The sequence below is a fragment of the Pituophis catenifer genome, unplaced genomic scaffold (genome assembly GCF_029215685.1).
Source record: "Pituophis catenifer annectens isolate HBS135680 unplaced genomic scaffold, rPitCat1.0.hap2 SCAF_2, whole genome shotgun sequence".
Taxonomy (NCBI): Eukaryota; Metazoa; Chordata; class Lepidosauria; order Squamata; family Colubridae; genus Pituophis; species Pituophis catenifer.
In genome coordinates, this window is record NW_027256882.1 from 100,272,260 (window position 1) to 100,286,111 (window position 13,852).

At 37.5% G+C, this 13,852-nt stretch overlaps 1 protein-coding gene across 1 annotated transcript in view; it reads right to left on the reverse strand.

Moving 5' to 3' along the window:
• SPOCK1 (SPARC (osteonectin), cwcv and kazal like domains proteoglycan 1) overlaps nt 1-13,852 on the reverse strand; it is a 510,659-nt gene that overhangs the window by 14,927 nt on the left and 481,880 nt on the right. The window contains exon 8 of the mRNA XM_070933894.1: nt 3,913-4,134. Coding sequence (XP_070789995.1) covers nt 3,913-4,134 — 222 coding nt within the window. The remainder of the gene's footprint in view (nt 1-3,912; nt 4,135-13,852) is intronic.

The following is a 13,852-nucleotide window of genomic DNA, read 5'->3' on the forward strand; positions in this document are numbered from 1 at the left end:
AATTAAAGAAATTGCAGAAATAATCCAACAGCATATTAATGTCATAAGGGACATGCATGAAAAGGATTTAATGATGGAAAAACCTATATACCACTAAAATTCTTCTGTTTATAACCTTAAATTGGGTGAAATGTTGTATCATGAGGGAACTTTTTTTGAATCAGTCTACCTCAAATAGGCTAACTGAAGGAGTACATCTCAAATCTGGGACCCGTTACTCCTGAAGCACTGAAATTTGGCAGAGTTGTGGTTGCATCAGTGCTGCATGCCTCCATGCTGCTGTGTTAACTGCGGCCACATGATTGTCATTTCCAATGCTCTCTGTCACTTTCTCACAAGGAAAGTCAATGGGGAAGTCAGCAAGAAGTTGAAAATTGCTCCTGTTCCCACTGCCTTTTTGCCCACCTGTGGTCATTCTGTTTCTCATTTAGGTAAGGAAATATATCTGAATCATTGTCTAGTACTGTTTAAAAAAGTGGAAGGAATAAATGAACAAATTGTATAAGACAACCAACTTGGATAAGATTGTATTGAAGACAAAAGAAGTTTACAATCAATTGGTTGTGTTTGAGAAGAAAGTCAGATTATTATAAAATAACTATCACTTAGAAAACCCCCATTGTGTATAAAATTGCCATAGAGTGCTTAAATGAAACTGGTATGAAAATAGTAAAGACTATGATAGCTCTCTGCTGACTAATATATAAAAAACATGGTAAAAAGACTGGAAAAGGCCAATCCCAATCCATAAAACAGGAGATTTAAAAGAATTACAGAATAACTTTAATACCACATGCCAGCAAGACATAGCTGAAAATCCTTCTGAAAAGATTAGCGCTTTATATAGAGATAAGTGGCAATTGAATAAGCAGACTTCAGAATCAACGATCTGATTCTTCTGATAAGAAGTCTCTATAATAATCAGGATGCCACAATGAGAATGGAATTTAATTTCAACAAATGGTATCTAAATCAATAGATGAAAATAAATGACCTGAGATAACTCTGAGGCAGAAACTGAAGAAGAACTAAGACTGATCATTCTAAAAGTAAAGCTCTGGTGGCACTGTGGTTAGAATGCAGTATTGCAGGCTAACGTTGCCCGTTGCCAGGAATTTGATCCTGACCATCTCAAGGTTGACACAGCTTTACATTCTTCCAAAATTGGTAAAATTAGAACCCAGATTGTGGAGGCAATATGCTGACATAAAGCTCAAAGAGTGCTGTAGAGCACTATGGAGCAGCATGTAAGTCCAAGTGTTGTTGCTATTGCTAAAGCAAGGGAGTGAGAATGCAGGGCTTTCTTTGAATATCAAGAAAATAAAGATCATGTCTACCGGAAAGTTAGAAGAATTTAAGATAAACAGTTAGACAATAGAAGTTCTAGGCTTCAAAGTTCTAGGCTCCAGAACTGATCAAATGAGGCGTATGTAAAAGAGAAACAGAGAATACTAATGATGAGCAAAAAGGTTTCGAATCCTATAACTCTCATGAAAAATCAGGACATTTCAAATAAATCAAAAGCTAGAATGGTCCACTCGCTGGTCTTCTCCTATATGAAGTACAGATGTGAGGGATGGCTTATCATGTGAGAGGAAAAAGATTAATTCCTCTGACCTATGGCGGAGAAAGAACTGCTTTGCATTCCTTTGAGAGCCAAGAGAACCAACGTCTTAGTACTTGAGTAAATCAAGCCTGAGTGTTCATTGGAAGTCAAATCACAAGACAAAAGCTATAAAACTTTGGGTGCATCATGAGGGCAGATATGTCTATGAAAAAGAAGATAATATTCAACAAGATAACAGAAGATAAAGAAAAGGCTGACAGAACATGAGATAGAAAGCAGAAAAGTATTTACTAGGATTGTGTAATGTGGTGAAAGATAGAACAGCTTGAAGAGTTTTAACCAATAAAGTCACCCAGAATTGGTTTAAATTTACTAAGATGTAACAATAAATATAACAGCATTGGTGGTGTTGGTGGATTATCTCTGGAGGGCTCGGGGTAGGAGTTATTCCTCTATCCTGGTCCTGTTAGATCTTTCAGCGGCTTTTGATACCATCGACCATGGTATCATGTTGCGCCGGCTGGAGGGATTGGGAGTGGGGGGCACTGTTTTGCGGTGGTTCTCCTCCTATCTCTCCGACCGGTCACAATCTGTGTTGACAGGGAGGCAGCGGTCGACCCCGAGGCGCCTTGTTTGTGGGGTGCCACAAGGGTCGGTCCTCTCGCCCCTTCTGTTCAATATTTATGTGAAGCCGCTGGGTGAGATCATCTGTGGTTTTGGGGTGGAGTTCCATCAGTACGCTGATGATACTCAGCTGTACATCTCCACCCCAGACCATCCCAACGATGCCTTGGAAGTGATGTCCCCGTGCCTGGAGGCCGTGCGGGTCTGGATGGGGAGAAACAGGCTTTGACTCAACCCTTCCAAGACCGAGTGGCTGTGGTTGCCGGCATCCCAGTATAGCCAGCTGGCGCCATCACTGGTTATTGGGGGCGAATCATTGGCCCCCACGGAATGGGCTCGCAACTTGGGCATCCTCCTGGACGCACAGCTGTTTTTAGAAGAGCATATGACGGCCATGCCCAGGGGGGCTTTCTATCAGGTTCGCCTGATACGCCAGTTGCGCCCTTTTCTGGATCGGACTCCCTATGCAGTCACTCAAGCACTCGTCACTTCTCGTCTGGACTATTGTAACGCTCTCTACATGGGACTCCCCTTGGGGTGCACCCGGAGGCTCCAACTGGTGCAGAATGCAGCCGCGCGGTGGATTATGGGAGCGACGGGGTGCTCCCATGTGACTCCTCTCCTGCACGAGCTGCATTGGCTTCCGGTGGAGTTCTGGGTGCGCTTCAAGGTGTTGGTGATCACCTTTAAAGCGCTCCATGGCTTAGGGCCGGGGTACTTACGGGACCGTCTTCTGCCACCAATTGCCTCCCATCGGTCAGTTCGCTCCCACAGAGAGGGTCTCCTCAGGGTGCCGTTGGCCAGACAATGTCAGCTGGCGACCTCCAGGGGGAAAGCCTTCTCTGTGGTGGCACCTACCCTCTGGAACAATCTACCCCCCGAGATACGAGTGATCCCAGACCTCTGGACTTTTCGTTGGGCCCTTAAAACCTACCTCTTTCAGTTAGCCGGGCTGCCCTGTTTTTATGATGGGTTTTTAAAATTTGAAATTGGTTTTAAATTGTAATGTTTTAAATTATGGGCCAAATTATTTAATTATTTTAAATCTATTTTAACTTTTGTATATAAAGTGTTTTACTTGGCTGTTCACCGCCCTGAGTCCGAAAGGAGAAGGGCGGTATAGAAATTTGAAAATAAATAAATAAATAAATAAAAATAAATAAAAACAAATTTAAAGAAATGAGAGGGCTCTGTACATTGTAGTGCACATGGGAAGGACATAACATTTGCTCTTTGTACCATTCAGCAACAGCCGCTATTCACTAGATTCAAATATTAGATATTTGGATTTTGGCATCCTTAGGCGCTTAACATGTGAACATTGCTCTCTAGGTCAGGGGTATCAAACTGGTGGCCCGCAGGCAGGATGCGTCATACATAGGCCACACCCACCCCAGCTCTGCAAATGGGAAAAAATGTCACAAAACATCATGTGTTGGCAACGTGATGTGGCAAGTTTGATATCCATGCTTTAGATGAATAGATAGATGAGGCATCAAATCATTTATGCATGAATATTAACATCAATACCATTCTTAAAGAATTAACTCCAGAATTTGCTTGTTTCTTCCATTAAATACCACATCAGTTGTATTGTGGAAGTATGGTTATAAATACTATACAAAGAATCACAACTTCTTTTCCTCTTAATTTTATTGGAAGTAAAGTATAGAATACTGATTTGTAATCCATTTTCTCTGAGGTTGAATTTGGTCAATTACCTCCAGGCTTCTGAAAGCAGTAACACCACTCATTGTTGGAAAGCTTTCCATCTTTGAAGGAATCACAGGAGTTGAAGAGAGGCTTAATGCATGGTTCATACTTATCAAGGTAAATAGCATTGATCTCAGAGTGATCAAGAAGAAGGTCATAGTTCATATCCAGTTTGTTGAACATCCAGCCCAATGAATCCTTACAGATGGGTAATATGCTAGTATCGAATCCTATAGAGGAAGGAACAAACAATTCCAGCTGAGAAGAAAATACAGATATCTAAAGAAATATTTAAAAATCTCTCTCTAATTCATTGTATTCTCATGTTTTGCAAATAATGGTTGTAAAATTGGATTTCACATTGTCTTTTCCTTCCTGAGTTGCTAGTAAATAGAACATGATCTTAGTTCAGAACTAAATGAAAATCAAATGCATGGGTTGAAGCTATGGTAAATACAATTTTCAGAGTCTGCATCATAGCATTATGATTGTTTTATAAAGATGCATGTAGCTCAAAGTTAAATAAATACTTTTTCAATCAGCCCTCAGTTTATATGTTCATCTATAAATGGAACACTCTTCAATAAATAAAGTGATTTTATTATACTTAAGGAATGTTGGTTTTCAAAGAACCATATATTTCTACAGTGATTCAAAGAAATCATTAAATTATAGTACAGAATGCTGATGGAATTGGCATTTATAATTGAAACAGGAGTCATATACATTCTCCTCCCTCATAATTTTAACAGAAGCAGCACTAATACCTTCAAATTATCTAAAAGTTGACAGCAAGAGCTACCATTAAGGACATCTTAGTTTTTGCATTACATTCATTAATATCCATAATTTCACATTCCTTAAAAACATTAGATCTCTGAAAACATTTGCTTTGGAAGCAAAAAGCAGCATTCAACCTGCTAGTGAGCATTTCTTTCTTTTTAAAAAGAAAAGATAAGTGGCGTGCATATATTTTGAGGCAGAATCATTTTAAAACTTCAGGTGTACATGGATGAGAATTAACTGTGATAAAATGATCCTGCATTTCTAGGAAAAGTATGCAATTACATTTTCTCTCTTCCAAACTTTTTAAGATTATAATCTGCAAATATGACAAGTTCCCCATCTTCCTTTCAAGACCTAAGTGTGCTAAAATTTCACTTTCTCTTGCATCTCTTTGCTTTTTCTTCTTTCAGGGTTACTGATAAGAATGACACACAATTTATCAAATGGTTTTCTGCGATAGTTACGTATCTAGGTAGGTAGGACTCAGTGATGGGTTTCAAATTTTTTTACTACGTGGCTTGGTGGGCATGACATGGCGGGCATGGCAGGGGAACGATACTGTAAAATCTCCATTCCCTCCCCAATCCAGGGGAAGGTTACTGCAAAATCCCCACTTCCTCCCGATCAGCTGGGATTCAGGAGGCAGAGAATAGATGGGGGAGGGGCCAGTCAGAATTTTTACTACCAGTTTTCCGAACTACTCAAAATTTGTGCTACCCGTTCTCCAGAACTGGTCAGAACCTGCTGAAACCCATCTCTGGTAGGACTTTTTGAACTCATGGTAACCAGGTAAGTAGGCCACTTCTCAGAAAATCCAATCAACAGATCCAAGCTGTTATTTTCTCATGACATATAAACAAAAGAGTTGCATTCCCATTTGTAAATATTATGTACAGTATCAGAATTTTCCATACGATGTTTCAGTTATAAAGGTCATTTTTATCACCTGCACTGAAGTAACCTGAAAACTGAAAAGGCACTATAATGTACTCACTATTCTAGATGTTAATTTTTAGAAACAAAAAGGCATTTTGCTAGAAGAATTAATGGCAAACCCAGATGAGGATTATCACTGACACTGAAGAAGAACCATCAAAAGAGGCTTTGGTAAAATACTTTGGCAGACACTAATGCTATTTTATAACAGGCTGCACTTAATAGATAAGCTAGAGATGTGACGGATGAGGTCTGAGCAACAGTTCCAGGATCTTCCTTTTTTTGGCAGCATGTGATGTGGTTGAGCAAAAATATATCAAATAGTGCAAATTCTTGTTCACAGTTAGCTAAACAAACTTCAGTAACTAGAGGAAAAAAGGTCCGATTCACTATTGAACATTGAACATTTTTTGAATCAGGTATAAGTGAGTCAAGAAATTGTTTATAAACTTATTTATTAATTTTAGACTGTTATCTGTTAAATATATCCAAAGCTCTATTTGTTTATTGATAAATATGCTTTATAACATCATGGCATACAAGCAGCAGAAGTGGTGGGAAAAAGGATGCTGAGCTGGCTAGTTTTTTGGGTGATTCCAACAGAGTTTTTGTTGTGCTTATTCTGAACCATTTACAACCTGATTCAGCCTGTGATGATGTTTTCTGCATCAATGTAACTTCATACATATGATGCACATTATATAATTTATTTCATTTATGTGATGATCACAGTCAGTGGTGGGATTCAATTTTTTTAACAACCGGCTCTGTGGGCGTGGCTTAGTTGGGGTGTGGTTTGCTGGTCATGTGACTGGGTGGGCGTGGCTAGCTGGTCATGTGATTGGGTGGGCGTGGTTAGCTGGTCATGTGACCGGTGGGCGTGGCTATCTGCATAGGGACTACAGAGGACTGAAAAAAGTCATTTCTGACTGGTCCTCGCACTTTTGACCATCCTCACATTTATGCCCGTTGCACCATTCTTAACAACCGTGTCACTCATTTCACAACTGCTTCCCTTCATCATGGTGACAAGATAGGGCAAAAACGTAAAATGTGAAGACAGTCGTAAGTTCGAGGACTGGTCAAAAGTTTGAGGACCAGTCAAAAATAACTTTTTCAGCCCTCTGAGTAGTCCATATGCACAAAAGGACTACCCAGAGGGCTGAAAAAAGTGATTTCTGACAGGTCCTTGCACTTTTGACCGGTCTTTGCACTTATGACTGCTCATCATTTATGCCCATTGTAGCATTCTTAACAACCATGTCACTCATTTCACAACTGCTTCTCTTCACCATGGTGACAAGATAGGGCAAAAACGTAAAATGTGAGGACAGTCGTAAGTTCGAGGACTGGTCAAAAGTGCGAGGACCAATCAGAAATAATTTTTTCAGCCCTCTGAGTAGTCCATATGCATAAAAGGATACAGCAATAGAGAAGGATGAAGGAAGGGAAGGGAAATTAGAGTAGGAGTGAGGGTAAGAGAGGGAGGAAGAGAGGAGGAGAAGGAGAAAGGAAGAGGAAGTAGGGAGGAGAAGAAGAAGGGGAGGAAGAGAAAGTAAGAAGGAAAGAAAAGAGAGAGGTGGTAGGTTTGAGGAGAAAGATTGCTGTACAATAAAAAAGATGAAAGGGAAGAAAGCCAACCCCAAACAAATATAAAGATATTAAGATAAAGAATGAATTGTTAAACTTTAAAGAATAAAAGAGAACAAATATGAATAAATAACAATAATTAGAAACACACATACAAACATACAATGTATTTTCTTTGAACAGAGTATTTGGCCGGTTCACAAATTTAAACAGTGTTTAGTCATTTCAATTAAATTTACAATTTCTATATTTCCTTTTAGCCATATTTATTCCTCATCTATTTTTGTAAAAAACCAATATTACCCTTCATCTTCATCTCTAATCTTAATCAAATTCAATTTTTCCCTTCTATTCTATATTATACCCCTTCCCATTGTCATCTATTTTTATATCCATCCTCACATTGGTTAATTATGTAATATTACAGTTGTTTAATATAAATTTAACATTTTAATTAGTTATATAATTAGTTATATAACTATCTTTTTTGTATATTAATCAATATGAGCATGAATATTCCAATTATTTCCATGCAATCCAATTTCTTACAAATCAATTAATTATATTTACGAATAATAATAAACCAAATAATTTCCCCCATATATTCCTCCAAACCACAACTTAACCATTTCTGCTTTCAACACAATATACAATAGTATCTCAATTATTACAATTCCCTAGTTAAATAGAGCTTTTTTTCTTTTGTGTTTTAAAATCTTGAACTCCTCTTTTTCCCTAAATTTCCCATTGTTTGCACCTACCTTTTTTGGTGAGGAAAAAGAAAAGAAATTTTCTCTTTTTTTGCCTAATTTTCCTACGTTGCAGCAACAGCAAAGCCAACAGCCTGCTTTACTTTCAGTTTCCTTTTTCAGCATAGCTAGGGGAAAAAAAATCTGCTCAAGCACTCTTTGCAAGCAAGCAGCAGAGCCCTGAGCAAAACAGCTGAGAGCAAATCAGCTGAGAATCGGGAGCCAATCTAAGCAAGGGCTAATTAGCCTATGCTGAAGCTCCGTGGGCCAATAAAATTACAAAAAAACACCGAACCCTTTGTTAAATTGCTGGCTCGCCCACCCCTCGCCCACCACTATTTTTTGGCAATAAATAGTGGTGCAGAGGGGCGGGGCAAGGGGCGGGGCGAGCCAGAAATTTAACAAAGAGTTCGGCCGAACCCCCTAGAACCGGCAGAATCCCACCACTGATCACAGTGCAGATGCTGTTTGTCCCTTTTTGCTCCTCCTGAGGATGCCCACGGGCATGGGTCAACCGTTATTTATTTATAAAATTTATTCCATAAAACAGATAAGTCCTTTCTTATAATGATCTCATAAGAGCATTTTATTTCAATAAAGAGGCTTATATGATTTCCTTCCCCCCCCCCTTTTTATGACTCTTTAATCCCTTTGTTTCGGGATGGAGTTGGGGCGATTGAATGGAGCTGAGTGTTTACTGGCTGGATGGTTTCCTAATGCCTACATGGAGTTCGCAGCAGATATTTTCTCTTTGAACCCTGATAGAGAAACATCTAGGATTGAATTCTCAACCTTCCGAGTGAGAGGCAAGCATCTTTACCTCTCTCTCTCTATGCATATTATAGAATCATCCTAGAATTTGTCTGTAGAACTTTGCATCCACTGATGTCAGCTGGAATTTCTAAATGGGCATAATTTCAAGTAATCTAAAATGAAATGGTCCAAAATGTGCAAACTAATTTCTATAACTAACATTTTAAACTTTAATAATAATACTCTATTAATTTATGTTTTTAATTTATCTAAAATGAATGTGTTCACATGTCCTCTCTCTAGCTTTTTCTGCCAAAGGAGATATTTTGCATATTAAAAACAAGGTTATTACATATCCCAAGTCCAATATTAACCTTCCATCTCTCTCTCTATAAAAATTCCATAATGTACAAAGTGATGTCATTTCCATTTCCTGCTCATTTTTTCCCATAAATACACACTAAGAGGATTAATTCACTAATAAAATCTCTTCGATTGCTATTAAATTAATCAGCTGGTTTATTGGATAATAAAATCAATGGCTACTATAACAGTAATTTTCAATTCTGAATTCTGTACACAGTTTATTGGTTTTCTAGTATGCAAGAGATTTAATATAATTATTCTATGGTGTGGCTAAACTATGAGAGAAATCAGAAATCTAGGAAAATTGAGTGATGATAAGACATAACAGCACATCTCTTAAATGCAGCCAAAGGCAATTTTATAGTCTAATCCAGTGTTTCTTAACGACAGCAACTTTAAGATGTGTGGACTTCGATTCCTAGAATTTTGGCTGACTGGTCTAATCCATTGGAATATGTATCAGCAAATCAAACCATTAAAAAAATCTGTACTATTTATGTCTCCTTTATGTTGAAGTGGGTAGTTCCTTTAAAACCAATAAGAACAGCTGTGATACCTACCATGAAATGTTTTTAAAGGGACTGAAATGGAAGGGGTTTCCTTATTACAATGTGGGATAAGAAGAAAGATGATAAAGAAACGAGCAGAAATTAGCTATTTCTGTAAGAGAGACATGTAAGTACATTCCATGTGAATAAAGCACCACCCTTATCTACAATGTTTCAATATACATTTTAATACATAGAATGGAAATATTGAGGTAAAAATAGGAGTCATGCAGGTAGTCCTCGGCTTATGACAATTGAGCCCAACATTTATGTTGCTAAGCGAGGCAGTTGTTAAGTGAATCACTGCACTTGTTAAATTAGTAACATGGTTGTTAAGTGAATCTGGCTTCTCAGAAGGTCGCAAAAAGTGATCACATTACCCTGACACACTAATGTAGGTAAATGCGGATCCAGCTGGATGATTACTGAAGGGCCCTCTTTATTCATAGTATTGTAAGAAAGGAAATGTGCTTGTTTAAGGGAAGCCAATTAACCAGATGAAAGGCAGAGAATTCCTTTGAAGTAGGAACATTCAGAAGAGAGGCCCCTCAGTTGTCAGAGATACAAACATTTGGTGATATACAGTTTGAAGGTTAAAACAGATCAAAGGATGACCACATGTAATATCAACAAGAGATAATTTGAATCTATGCTTCAGTAATTTACAAGAAGAATTATGACTTTGGCAAAGAATATGTAAAACTTAATAATTAGGAAATGTCAATTAAATATAACAAATGTATATGATCATATGAACTGCTGAGTTAACAGAATCCTTTGTTTGAAACTATATAAAACTGGAGACTAATGATCATAACCTTGCTCAGATCTTGAGGTAGCAATACCTATCTGAACCTTATTGCAATAATAAACTGACTCTGTCTGCCCCGAAGGGATGTCTCTTAATTCCTTCCTTCCATAACAACACTGCAACCATCATAAAAATGAGTTAGTTGTTAAGTGTCTGAATTTTGATCACATGACCACAGGGATGCTGTAACAGTGTGAAAAATGATCATAAGTCACTTTTTTGTGTTGTAACTTCGAACAGTCACTAAACAAATCTTGTAAATTGAGGACTACCTGTAATTCTGTTACGATGCACTGCAAAGATCAGATATGGAACAAAGATGTTAACTATATTTTTTGAAATACTAAATATTAAAACTCTTAATACAATGTCTATTATTTATAATTACAAGTTTTTTTATATCTTCTAGAAAATTTACTTTATTTTGATTTATAGACATTTTGAAAAGAATTAAGAAAAAATAGCTTAAGAAAAAAGAATTAAGAAAAAATGCACATTGCTGTTGAAAATGTTAATGCTAGGAAATGTTTCCAGGACTATAATCTACTGAGATACTTAAAATTGCAAGCGTGTTAAAGTGGATTTTAATGTCAACATTAGGCAAGGTACAATTTCCTGCACTTTTCTAAATCATCAAGAACAAAAATGGAAAATATATTTTCTTATTTCTTCCTAAACAAGCTGAATTTTAAGTAAGCAATGCATTCTACATATTTATCTGAATGTAAGCAATACCAGGAATGTGATGCACCCAAAGAATAACTCACTTAATGTAAGTTCTATATACTGTAGGAGAGTATTTACTTGTCTATGATAACGAGAAATACTGCCCTAAAACTTACAGGCTTTGAAAAACTACCTCAATTGCTAGACATTGCTTCCTATTTCAGGAACTAGGACTAATATAGAGTGTGTTTTTTGCACTAAAAACGTTGCAAGGTAATTTTAGATGAATAAAATCCAACAACAATTCTGCTTCATTTCATAGATCTTATAATGCAAATAGTAACTTAACTGATTGTACTTCTTAATCCTACAATCCTACAGAACAGTGGAACACTCCAGCCAAAGATACAATGAAAAAAGTCACATATTAGAGTTGTAGAATTTGTGGAATGTTGAAGCCTGGAATTTTTTTTTTTTATAGTAAATACTTTTTAAAAATACTCCTAAAATTTACAATTACTTTCTTACTTTGGGTATCATAATGTATGGTGTAAAAATTATAAACTGTGTGTTTCATCAAAACTGTTTGGCAAGTGTTGCAAGTTAGTAACTTCAATTATTGACACAAATTATAGAAATAGACCAATAAAATGAAATAGACCATAATGTGCAGAAAAGGGATTATTTTAGATTCTTTGCCTTGTTTTATTGTTCTAAATGTAAAGTTCACAAGGAGAGACAGAAGAGCCTTTTCTAGCCCAAACTTTTAAGACTTGTTATATTCTTTTGCAAAAAACAAAATAATATATATATATATTAAAAAAGCAGAGACATAACCCTGCCAACAAAAGTGCGTATAGTCAAGTCTATGGTTTTCCCAGTTGCAATGTATAGCTGTGAAAGTTGGACCATAAGAAAGGCTGAGCGCCAAAGAATTGAGGCCTCTGAACTATGGTGCTGGAGAAGACTCCCGCGAGTCCCTTGGACTGCAAGGCGATCAAACCGGTCAGTCCTAGAGGAGATAAATCCTGACTGCTCTTTAGAAGGCCAGATTCTGAAGATGAAACTCAAATATTTTGGCTACCTAATGAGAAGGAAGGACTCACTGGAGAAGAGCTTAATGCTGGGAAAGATTGAGGGCAAAAGAAGAAAGGGACAACAGAGAACGAGGTGGCTGGATGGAGGCACTGAAGCAGTAGACGTGAGCTTAAATGGACTCCAGAGGATGGTAGAGGACAGGAAGACCTGGAAGAATGTTGTACATGGGGTTGCGATGGGTTGGACACGACTTTGCAACTAACAACAACAATATTCTTTTGTGCAAGCACAATAGCTAATACCTGGTTTCTAATTTAGAAATAAATAAATGCTGCCTGCCTGCTATTCTGCCTTTCCAGTTCTTTGATTCCTAGTTAGGGTAGCTGAGGACAGGAAAAGATCCTCCAACTTATACAAAACTGCCCCAATAGAGCACTAAAACAAGGAAGCGATTGACAGCATCCTGAAAGCAGAAATGCATTTTTTTTTTCCTGGCAAGCATCACTTACTAGGAATTATAGGACTAATAAGATTTACTGTGATCCTCTGTGGAAATTCTTCCTGTTACATAGCATCATTCCTTTTCTTGAAGAAGGAATTATGTAACCAAATATAATTTTTCATTTTTTTCAGTTCTCAGGAAAAATGAAACAAAATTAAAAACAAGTATTTGGGGAGGGAGTTTTTCTTAAGTACAAACTTATTGCTAATAATTCCTGTTTTGATATCATTGATTCAGATTAAAATACATTTAAACAACATGATTTAATGAAGGTGAGATGTCAAAAACTTGCCCAGATATAGGATGCTAGGCAATATAAAAGTTATACCAGGAGACACTGTGACAAAATTCCATGCAATGCCAGTATTGGTTCAGTCTAAGAATTATAAGAAAAACATGGACAAGAAAATTATGGCTAGAACACAAAATTTATTTATTGATTTATTAATATCCCGCCTTTATTATTTTTATAAATAAGTAGTGAACATACCTAGCACTCCTTCCTCTTCCTATTTTCCTGAAAGCAACAACCTGTGAGATGAGTTGGGCTGAGAAAGGATGACTGAGCCAAGGTCACTCAGCTGGCTTTCATGCCTCAGGCAGGACTAGAACTCACAGTCTCTTGGTTTCTAGCCTAGTATCTTAACCACTACATACTCTCTATCTTCTCCTCCATTCCCACTGGAGAAATAAAAAAAACTTCTTCTGATGAGATAGGCAAGCAGGGTGAGATATTCTGATTGGGATAGAGTTGTACATTGGCCTCAAAGTTAAAGGGCTTTTTTGGGGGGGGGGTCTATTTATCAAAACCATGTAACATGTCTAATTAGGATATACCTGAGATCAAGCTCACCTGTCTCTTACGGAGAGTATATCAACAGGACAGATATATTAAGCAATAGAGGAGGTAGTTGGGCATTGTTAGTGTTTTATATGAGCTGTGTGGACTGGAGATGATGTATGAATCCAGGAACAGTTAGACAGAAATCTGCAACTGAGGACGTTTCAGGAGCAAGCAGAGATCTATCTCCTGAGCAGTCGGACTGATGAAAAAGACCGCTGGGACTCAGTGGTGCAAATGGTTTAGGAAAGAGATATTTCCCCCTCTTTTCCTCCTCCTCTCCAGGTTAAACAAGCCCAAGACATAACAAAGCTACCTAAGAGAGCGAGCATATCAAAGTTGCGATTTCCCTGTGTGGATTA